The 11,756-nt window shown below is 42.0% G+C and overlaps 1 protein-coding gene across 1 annotated transcript; it reads right to left on the reverse strand.

The window, feature by feature from the left end:
- Positions 1–2,782: 2,782 nt before the first annotated feature.
- hoxc9a (homeobox C9a) lies at positions 2,783–6,791 on the reverse strand. The gene is made up of 2 exons (XM_008318905.2): positions 4,886–6,791; positions 2,783–3,848 (listed from the first exon to the last, which is right to left on the reverse strand). The coding sequence occupies exons 1-2, from the start codon at positions 5,427–5,429 to the stop codon at positions 3,604–3,606; spliced, it is 789 nt and encodes a 262-aa protein (XP_008317127.1). The 5' UTR covers positions 5,430–6,791; the 3' UTR covers positions 2,783–3,603.
- Positions 6,792–11,756: the final 4,965 nt, after the last annotated feature.

Consider the following 11,756-nt stretch of genomic DNA (forward strand, 5'->3'; position numbering starts at 1 on the left):
TGCGAGGTCCGCAAAGAGGCAGAACGCGGCGCTGCACAACGGCAGGCGACGCGCTACGGTGAGCGACAGGAGGAAAGTGTTTCCGTCAGGTCAAGCTCTGGGCTTAAGACTAAACATCCTGCTCGTAATAATGACGAGCGGAGCGACACACTTGCACCGTGCGCTGTAAAACACCGACACACGCGCAAGTAAACACGACCTACGAAGACTGGCTGCCACTGACTGACCCCGTAAAACCGACGAGGATCAGCAGTAAATCTCCAGCACAGAGAGTTCATAAAATTTTACATTGGATATTTAGCCACAATCAGGGCTCTCACAGCTCCCTGCTCACTACTTGACTCTCCTTTCTGTCTCCCCCTCTCTCTCTCTCTCCCTCTCTCTCTCTCTCCCTCTCTAAATATGCCACTGTGGTTTTTGCGGGGTTACTGACGTTTTATACGCATCATCGTAAAATATGAAAGGCGCACTGGGCGAATTTATAGACCTTCCACACTCTATAAATATGCAGATTGCCAATCACACTCGCACATTTCTCCGGTGCTGTGGAGCTGACGCTGTCGTTACGGCCCTTTAATATCACGACTGCACAAATGAACTGCTGCACCGAGTTGTTGTTGTTGTTGTTTTTTTTATAATAAAAATGTAAATATATTTTTATATTGTTTGTATTTTGTGTTAAATTGCATTTTCTCGCTGCGTGTCGAAAAATAAACACACCGATGTTATTGTTGGCAGTTGCTGTAGTGATGACATGTTATGGACGTAAATGTTTATGACCGAAGTGGCATTAAAGAAGTCTTAAAATTTAACGTGGCTCCTGACTGTTTCTTCATCGTCGTGTCTTTAAATTAAAATAAATGAAAATAAATTTGGTTTTAATGTGTGGGTTTTACTCGTGTATTTGTTTTTAATCTTTATCATTTAAATCTCGACGGCAATTTTTTAAAACTTTTTTATTTTAAATTTAATCACGCGTAATAAAAGAAATGAAACACATTGAAAAAATCAAAATAAATATTGATGACAATTATAGAAATACTTTTTTCAGCACAGTGAGTATAAAGAAAGTCCTGCGTCAAATATTAGAGTTTTAAATAGAGCATAATTTAACAGCAAATTATAAAAAGAGTAAACATAACATCCATCAACGTAAAAATAAATTGCACTCGTTAGGAAATTTAAATGCGGCCAAAATACAACGTCAAATTAAAATAAAAAATAATAATAATAAAACCAAGGAGAAAATTAGGTAATAAATAATATAAATAAGAAAGAATAGCCCACAATAAAAGTTGTTTGTGCACACACATCTGTTTGCAACACCGCACCGCGTCGGTGCATTCCGAGGGGCTGCTCTGCGGCCTAGTACACCAAAGGCGGTGGGCGACCATATCTGTCATTTTGTCATCGATAGACTACCATTCATCCTTCAGCCAAGCCACAGAGCTGAGGGGAAAAGGCACTTCGACACGCAGACCCGGCTCAAACCATGGTCCAACAGCGTCATCTAGTGTCCACACGGCTCCCTAAACAGGAGTGAATCCACCAATCAGAAACAGATGTGATGTGGAGAGTAGGGGTCTCCACATTTGTCCAAACGTCACACATCGACTCAGTTCCACTAAAATAGAGCATTTATTTTCCTCCTGATCAGAAACCACCATCGGTCCACTCTGTCCTCCTCCAGGACATCGGACTTTAAACTCACAGGTCGCCGCATCACCGAGTCACGGCAGCAGAGATAGCGGTGATCTGCAGAGTCCATATTTACCAACAATAACTATCGACTTTTTCCCCCTCATAATTGTGGGCTAATAGTGCAGTGGTGTGATGAAGTGCAGATGGGTCGAGGAAGGCCCATCAGGCAAGAAGGGAAAACAGTCAGACCCGCAGTGCGCATGACTCTCCTTTGAGCGAGTTCAGCTCCAGCGTCCATTAAAACCATAAAGTAATTTAGCCCAGACGTCTAGCCAGTTAGTCGAGTTTGCTTTGTTCGTCTGCATTTGAGACAAACAGCCGAGCTCCAACAGGGGCTGTAAAAGTGGCATTTTTGTCCGAGTGCAGCGGAAATGGCGCTGGATTGGCCTTTGAAATCACTGCATCCTGTCCGTATTGTTTGCCAACACAAAAAGGCAATTTAGGCCGATCCCAGGAAACAAATGCGAGACATGGGAAATTGTCTTTCACCTTAAAGTCAGAGGCTCGATTTCTTTTTATTATTATTACTATTTTAATTATTATTATTCTGGACGCCTGCGTTTCTGGCGCATAAATGCGGACCGAGTTGCATTAAGAAGCTCATTAAAATATGCATCGCGTTTCGGGGAAGTGAACGTATAGCAGCGGTTCGACGTTCCCGGAACGTATTCGGCCTACTTTCTGGGAAGAGGGAAAAAAAATACCATCGGCAGGATGTTTTTCACGGGAGTGTTTTTAAAAAATGCGATTTTTGTTTTTAGAATAAAAATATTTTTAAACTAAGTAATTTGTGTCCGCTACGTTGTTAAAAAAAAATACCGTCTCGGTTTAAAAATTATTAGGGTTTATTTTGTTTATTTTTATTTTTGTTTATTTTTCCACGTGAAATCTTTTCGTGTTTGCAAAATAATATTTAAAAAAATATATTTAAAAAATGCCAAATATGACAGTAATGGAAAATAGAGCATAAATAAGTTAGAAGTTTCGGTTTGGTAATTGTTTAACACGGGGATATCTACGTGTTTAAGGCCTTAGTAGAACGTTCTGGGGGGAGGAGAGAGGGAGGAGGGGAGGAGGGGGGGGAAGCAGAAATTTAAAAACACAAACTTGTTTTGACAACATAATGCGTCACCTTCACTTTCACTGGGAGTTTTCTTTTTTTAATCAACATTTGGGTGATTTGATCCTCTTGTTACTAATTACTGCTGCCTGTGGTTGGTGGAAAATATGACAGAACACCAGCGCTTAGTGACTATGTTTGTATTTGCAGAGTTCTGAAGCTACACACTCCACAATCAAAAATTGGTGAGAGAGAGAAAGAGAGAGAGAGAGAGAAAGAGAGAAAGAGAGAGAATGTACAGAAACAAATGTCACGAAAATACAAGACAAAGTATTCGTGACGCAGATACTCAGTCTCTGTACACAATACTACACGTGTACAACAAGGTACAAATGTAACAAACATCCTTCACATCATAAATTATGAGTTTTGTGTAAGAGCAAAAAAAAAAAGAAGAAAAGAAAAAATTCAAGTATTTGTTTTGTTTTTTTTCTTCGGTCAGTTTTAATGTAACTGAACTGAGCTAACAATTCCTCTTACAAGTAAAAATACACATATTTATATTCATATATATATAAAGTTATTACAAAGTAGAAACGGAATATAATTATCTATTTTCTTTTAATTTTTTATTTATTTTAATCAACGCCGGACACTGGAAAAATAACATAGTAATCATCCCACAGTCTGGAATATACAAAATCCAACAAAGTGATGAGTATGAAGAGTTTGAGGGTCAGCAGGAGGGGGGTCGGGGGGGGTCATGGTGTGTTTGGATACATCTGTCCATCTGTCCCAGTGACTACAGTGGTCGGTTCTTGTGGCTCTGACTGCAGTCCACATCATTGTTCTTTCATTTCGCCCTTCTCTTTGTTCATTTTCTTCATCTTCATGCGCCGGTTCTGAAACCAGATCTTGACCTGTCTCTCGGTCAGATTCAGGACCCTGGCCACCTCGTACCGGCGGTCCCTTGTTAGGTACATATTGAACAAAAACTCCTTTTCCAGTTCCAGAGTCTGGTACTTTGTGTAAGGGCAGCGCTTCTTCCTGGTGGAGCGTGCGTGTATCCAATTTGCCACAGGGTTATCTGCAATTTAAAAAAATGTAAATTAAAAAAGGTGTATTTACACATAAAGTATATAAGTAAATATATATGTATATATGCACAGTACATCAAACGAGTCACGGCTCTGGCCCGGATCATGAAAAAAGTAAATAAAACGACAGGAGACTCAACTATTCTGCAGTTTCAGCAGCAGCAGCTCAGTACATAAATATTTGGAGTTATTTTTAACTCATTTAAAGGATTTATTTATCAAAGATTCCTCTCTTCAAACATTCTAAGCCCTTCGCTGATTTGCTTCCTCTCCACTTTAACTTCTGAGTCACAGTGTCGTAAAAATCCTCAATGCGCTTATTCACTTTATTGGCCCATAAAACGGCCAGTGGTTCGAGCCGTTACAGGTCCGCGGTGAAAGTCCTCCAGCTTGTCCCTACATTCCCCGGGTTGGCTGAAGGAGTCGTGTGGATTTTGTTTTGGACTCGTAAAAGAGAACATCATATTAAAACATGGACAATGAACGTCATCATCTCATGACTAAATAATTCATTTTAGCTCAGGGATTCAAATAAAGTCAGAACGAGGCGTCCCTCGCCCCACGGGCCTGTATATTTATATATAAATGTGTGTGTGTGTGTAGATTTTTTTGTGTTAAAAATAAAGGTCAAACACGGTCATAAAAATGCACCATAAACATTTACAGATGAACGTGGACTCCTCTGTTCACTTTAAAGAGAACACCTTCGACATTATTCACATTAGATGGAACACGTTTCCCAACTTTCCTGGAGGTTTGAGTCCATGTTTACAACCCCGTCAGCTTTTACAGCCCCAATATTGGCCTAATAGCGTTTGTCTTTTATAGTTCCTATAGCCCCCCCACCCACCGCCCCCCTCCTTTAACAGAGGCGACCCGGGGCTGCTGAGCTGAAAAGGGGTTTAAAAAAAAAAGAAAAAAAAAAGCTGTTATAATTTCACTTTACACACGGCGGTAAAATGGCACTAAAAACAAAGTTTAAGACAAATCCCAGCGGCTGTAAAAGGCTGCAGCAGCTTGAACTTACTCGGGTCTAGCTCCGGCTTCTCCTCTTTATGTTTCCCCGGAGTCAGGAGCTCGGAGTCCGGAGACGGTATGTTCTGCTGCGTCTTGTCTCTCACGTCAGCGGATGAGCAGTAGAGATAATCCGTGTACGTCCGTCCGCCGGAGCCCAGACACTCCCCGGCTCTGTGCTCCTGAAAGGCGTCGGGCTTCAGCCCGTAGTGCCTGCCGTTCCCCGGGTAGCCGTGGAACGTCACGGCGCCCGAGATCGGCTCCAGCCATGACCGCACGTACCTCGAGTCCGTGCCTATGTGAGGTTGGTGACTGTACGGGTGATAAACCACTGATGACTGCGAGTGCACGGGGGCCCAGGAAGTGGAGAAGACGGGAGCCTTGGGTGCGAAGCTGCAGGAAGGATAGTCGGAACACTCCGGTACTAGGGACGTCGCTCGAGGACCGGCTGGGTGCGAACCGGACGCAGAGAAGCGAGCAGCAGCGAGGACATCCTCGTTCTCATGGTTGATCAAGGAGTCCACATAGTAATTACTAATGGGACCCGTGGTCGACATGTCGAAGCTTCCCCGACTCTTTTACATGCATCCGATTATTATATGGAGCCTATGTGTACTTTTTTATCTAGCCATAGAACAATCAAGGCAGGTAATTATTTCTCGGCGCTCCTCCGCCTGCCATTGGCTGACCCAGGGACACGTGATTATATTTACCCCCACAAAAATTGTACAGTGGATCAATGCGCCGCAAATCCTGGGATACAGTTGCACATAAATCGGATTAAAGAATATGCTTTTGAGCGCTCATTCTTGGACGCATTTGGAGGTAATTTCAGCAACAGCTGCTCCGCTGTGAGGAAAACACGCCGCCGTGGATCTGACACAGGCGGCGGGGTCGGTCGCAGCACAGACCTGTGCACGTCCAAACGCGTGTAAGGCACTATTTGATGGTGTAATCAATCCACGTCTGTCCAAATCCACAGTAGCCTCGTGTTGTTACAGGGACTAGTATTACAGCATTAAAGTGTTTATTGAATCGTTAGCGAGTTTTTATCTCCATCATAGCCGCGGCGTATTTGATAAGGTGAAAGGTTTATAACTTCCTTCGGAATGTTGTTAATCTCCAAGAAGAGAGAGAGAGAGAGAGAGAGAGAGGCAGAGAGGCAGAGAGAGGCAGAGAGAGAGAGAAGGCTCCAGTGCAGCCACATGTAGGACTAATGTAGGGGCAGGGATGCAGGATATACTGGGACAATAAAGTTTTCGCCGTTTTAACGAGGGCGCTGCTAAAACCAAACATTTCCTAAACGGGATCTGCGGAGATAGCAGAGGAGGGGACCCGGATTGTTGACAGGCAGCCCGCTGCAGCGCTCTATATTCGGCTGGTGACCGTCCATGTTTTTATGCCCGTCTATAAATTTTAACGAGGGCCATTTGATTGTTCATAAACGTGTCGTTAATAACACTACATCCGGGTTCTTCGCCAAACGTTTAAAAAAAAAAGAAAGAAAGAAAGAAAGAAACCACAGCCTCTGCGCGTGCACGTGAAATATTTCATATCATAGCGGGGAAATTAGACAGCAGCGCCGCAGCAGAGCTGCACAGGTTTGGGTCAGATGAAGGCATCCGCACCGAGGATAACGTTTGTCTTGTGTGTAATGGCAGAGGCTTTACTGCAGTACACGGGTGTAACTGACCAGTTAGAGAGCAGTAAAACAGGCTTCAGTGTGGGCTGCAGCCCACAGCGCCACAGACACGGCGCCAATAATACACGACCGAGTATATGAGCAGTAGCCGAAGACGGCCCCGGTGTCACAGGGAACACAATCAGGCTAATTGTGTCGTAAATAATGACGGTTTAATGCATATATGCAGAGAGTGCAGCCCGGGCCGCTGGGCCTCGTCATCACTCTTTGTTGCGGTGAAGGATTTTTCTGCACATTTTCAAATGCAGTGACGCAAATGCAAATGTTTCTTTTGGCTGCGTTGCGTGTTTTTTATTTATATATGTGTGGTTTCGCTTGAGGAGACATTTATGTATATATGGAATATATGTATATATGAATATATATTAAAATGAAAAGACAGAGATAATGAACCACAGTTTAACATGAAGGTAAACTGACGTGTTCAACCAACAGACAGACCAGAACAGACACTGTTTAACCACTAAATAACACGTACACAACCACAGACAAACGCCTTTTTTTTTAAAGAAAATACAACTTCACACAATTCGCCTTTTTCAGCAGGCCGGGTTATGACGTCACAAGCCGACTAGAAAAAAACAAGCTTTAGCCAAAGAACAACTACACCAAAAAAAAAAAAAACATTGTGCAGAATTACTCAAACACACAATGTTGCATCTTCGTGGAGCACAAACACAAACCCTAACCCATAGCTTCCGGTTTGGCAGCGCTACGTTAATCACGGCTGCTGGGTTCAGATTCAAGCATGAAATGTAAGAGGCCAGACGGCAGACCTGAACCCGGGACAACAGCAAACAGTGTCCAGCAGGGCGCTGACCAGTGCGTCAGTGACCTGGGCTCATACTTACATCAGGAAGTATAGAAAGTTAAAGACATTAAAGACGATTTATTTTTCTTTACTAGGAGTGATTTCTGTAGCTTCTCGGTCTGAGTTCGTTAATTTTTCTGCTGGTGATAAAACTGAATAACCGCCGCTCATCGACCGTGTACTCCAACAACACGTGGTCCAATAGATGAATCTGTATAATCTGTACACATGTCAGATTCATCCAGGAAATACTTCATGATGTTTAGGGCGTGTATTCACTGTGTGTTGTGTTAAAGAAACGACATCAGAACATGTTCTAATGAAGTTAACGTCATCCCAGAATTCTCTGTTTTGTTTTCACGCCATGTTCAAAACTGAAACAACAAAACTGAAATATTTATAATTTGTCAGAACATAAAAGTCATTAACATTTTTATTTCACACTTCTGCAGCGTTATTATAACCATTTTAATGTCTGCATGACGACAAGATTCCACCTGGTTGTAATGCTATCATTTCCAGAAAAAACGTAAATAAAAGTCAGCCTTAGTCGCGGTGAAATGATGTTCAATTTTTGCAACAATAAAATACAAACAACTATATAAAAGGCTAGAAATTCGTCAGAGAAAGTTCAGGAAACACAACTCGATTTATGGTGATTTAAATGGACTTTAAAACAAATACGTCATCCACAATCTTTAAATGTTTGTTTCTTGAATCCCGATGTGTGGATTATGAAAGATCACGTTGTTTTAAACTGTGGGTTTATATCACAGGAAAAGTAACTGGAACACAGAGTCCATTCACTGTTACACAGTTGGATCTCCACAAAAACAACAACACTACACACACACACACATACACACACAGAACCGCTGCATCTGCACGAACACACGTCACGTTAAAGATAAAAATCAAATAAAGCGTCGAGCAGTTGTTTTTGACTGAGGCCGAGGCTCCGTCTGGGTGTATCCCTGCTGCACGGGCTCGTTATGACAATAACAACGATGATGATGATGATGATGATGATGATAAAACACTGTTGGCCGAAAACAGATGAGAATAAAATGTTCGGTTCGTGTGAGTGCCGAGTGATGACGAGGAGAACTGTCGCTCTGGAGCGAAAATAGTTTCCAAACGAGCTCAGGGACTTCTCCCAAGAAAAACAACCGATTAAAGCAGAATAATATTCTCTTTGTTTCTGGTTAGTTTTCAAATTATTATTTAAATAATACAAAAAATATGTAGAAACACTTCACATTTACTTCCGTCCATAAAAGTAGCTTCATGTCGATAGTTAACGAAATGTTCAAGGCGTGTTGATACACGACTTATACACACACACACACACACACATATACACATACACTTTATGGACATTTTTCACTAATAAAGGCGCAGACTGTAGTTTTCTCCACATATAACTCGATGCCATTTTTCCCATGGAGTCTCCAGATTAGGCAGGACGTCTCCGTACATAAACACACACACACACACACACACACACACACACACTCACACACTCAGGCAGACGTGCACGCAGCAATCCTAATTACTGGGTTATCTGTCGTCAACACTCGGGGCCAACCGACCACTGCCAAGTCCCTGCATATGGACAATTCAAAGTGGATCTGTAAAGATATTTATACAACGCCACACGTGCTGCACAGAACAGCGGCTCTTCAGAGATGACGCCTTAAAAGCCGCAGCTTGATCCAGTTTCAGAGGATCAGAAAAACACAGATCCACTGCTAAACCGGTCCAGGACGGGTTTAAATCACGGCCCAGATGTACAGGAGGACACATGGTGGTGGCTGGTGTGCAAATGTTGCATTTCACCTCAAATAAATACAGGCTTTGTACGCGCTTCCATGAAAATCACAATCAACCAATAAAAAATAAAAATTAAAAAATAAAAATGATTCAGTGTTAGACTTAAATGTCTGAAAAAAAACCTGATTCAGTGTTAGACTTAAATGTCTGAGAAAAAAAAAACCAAACAAACACGGTTCTCAGAAAAAAAGGCACATCTGACTGGGAAAAAATAAATGGAAATTGAACTATAAATATATAGTATTGACGATAATTATTTACCCATATAAATATAATTATATTATATTTAAAATTATAGAATATAAGTATTGAACCCCAATACTTTTATCTATATGTATTCACATATATGTATGAATACGTATATGTGAATATGTGTATATATATAACTTCACATGTGTATATATATATATATATATATACACGCACATAAATACATATTTGAGATTTGTCCTAAATTGTGATTTTTCAGATTTTAGATTTCACTCCTCAGATAACACGGTTTGTTTTTTTAAATAAACAAATAAATAGAAAGGGCAGTGGCTGTGTTTGAGTTTGTACTGATGACTGTGGTAATTGTGCCTGTGGCGGTCACACATGTCGTGGTGTCCTGAGGAAATGGCAGTGTGAAGTTTGTGGCTTCCTGCGCCACTACAAAGTGAAGTCAATTGTTTTATGTGTATATGGCGTTAGGGTGGATCTGTGCGCCTCTTCTCGGGGCTGTTTCCACTGCTGTAAAGTCTTTGTCAGCGAGACATTCCAGCGGAGACGGCCATTCACTCAGCTGAATGAAAGTGACTTTGGATTCCAGACTGTCTCTTCCAGTTGCACCACACCGCCAACGGGCGGGGGAGCAGGGGAAACGCTGACCAGTATAAACAACACACTAGCCAGTGCAAAAATCATTAGGAAGATGGCGGCCGCCGCCGGAGGAGCAGACAAATCCATAAATAAATGATTACGTTCTCCCTGAATTAGCTTTCCTGGATATTTCCATTCTCTCCAATGACCTCATTACCTCCATTCAACTTTGTTGTTTAACAGTGATGACAGGGATCACATGGATCTGTGTGCAGGGATGAAGTCAGGACTGTGTGTATGATGCATACCATATGTGCATAAAAAATAATAATAATATGAAGCCGCTGCTATAAATAAGATATTTAACTTGTTCTAACCATTAGGTCCACGGTACTTCAGGCTAAATCTACACAGGACGCATTTCCCTTTGTTTCATCTGACTTGGCCTCGTTAAATGTCATGGAAACGGTCGGAAAAAGGAACAAAACAAAAAGTCTAAAATGAAACTAGACTTAATTTAACAATTTCCCCCCAGGGGATCAGTGAAGTCATTTCTGATTCTAAATTCAAAGTATGACATAAACAATGGTGCGTCTCTGTTTCCATCTAAAAGGCAGTAAATGGGAGATAATTCTAAAGTAAATCAGCATTAAGGAGGAAATTACTCAATAAAGGTCGGCCCAGCGTGTGGAACACATCGATTATAATAATAAATAACTCAAGTCTGATGTTTTTTTAATAAAAATTAATGAAAATTGAAAAACATATTTTAGATATTCTTGCACAAACAGGCGATACAATAAACGGTTAATTATCGCATATCGACAATTATTGCAATATCAATAAGCAATATTACTACTTTTCCCACCCATAGATCTATCTATCTGTCTGTGTCTAAAGCAGCAGCAGCAGCGACTGATGACAGATGTGATTCAGCAGAGTCTCAAACTTTAGTCCGTCTTGTTTACAACCTATTCTCCTCCTGTGAGCGGGAGGTTTTACAGCCCACCACAAAATAACAGCAATGAGAGAGAGAGAGAGAGAGAGAGAGAGAGAGAGAGTCCGTCTCTGTCCAAGGTATTGCAGCTCAGTTCATTTACAATGCCATTTGCAGAGACCTGTGGGTGACTACAGGGGGTGTAATTCAGCGGAAATTGTGCCCTTGATGAAGACGAACTGACGTAATCAAGGCAGTTTCTTGTTGCCGAGCCAGGAAGCCAACCCCAACAACATGAAACTACCTAAACCACGCTACAGCTGCGCGCATAGTGGAGTTTCTAAATCCCTGGAGCGTGTGCGTGTGCGAGTTAGGCCGAGTGAGCGGTGACAGTGTAGCATCACAGAGTGAGGAGCCGCGGCGGGAACACCTCAGCACGTCATCCTTTATAAAGTCACAGTCTGATCCCACAAGTATTAACACACATTCCCTGGATGTCATGAACAAAACAACAGCAACAACAACAACAACAACAACAACAACAGCAGCAGCAGCAGCAGCAGCAGCAAACATCAGCAGCAAACATTTGGAAAATATATAAAAACACCAGCAGCCATTTAACAAACACCAGCGCATTTTGACACCAGGAAGTCCACACCAGTTAGCAGTGCGCGCAGCCGTGCAGCGTGCATGTCACAACAGCTGTCCGTGCACGCCGCTCTGACAGATGTGGCAGCCTTTCAGAAAAGCAGAAGACAGAAGGAGGAAAAAAAAAAAAAAGGAGAAGCAGAGAGGAGGCGCAA

Source organism: Cynoglossus semilaevis, chromosome 10, assembly GCF_000523025.1.
Source record: "Cynoglossus semilaevis isolate Cse_v1.0 chromosome 10, Cse_v1.0, whole genome shotgun sequence".
NCBI classification, from domain to species: domain Eukaryota; kingdom Metazoa; phylum Chordata; class Actinopteri; order Pleuronectiformes; family Cynoglossidae; genus Cynoglossus; species Cynoglossus semilaevis.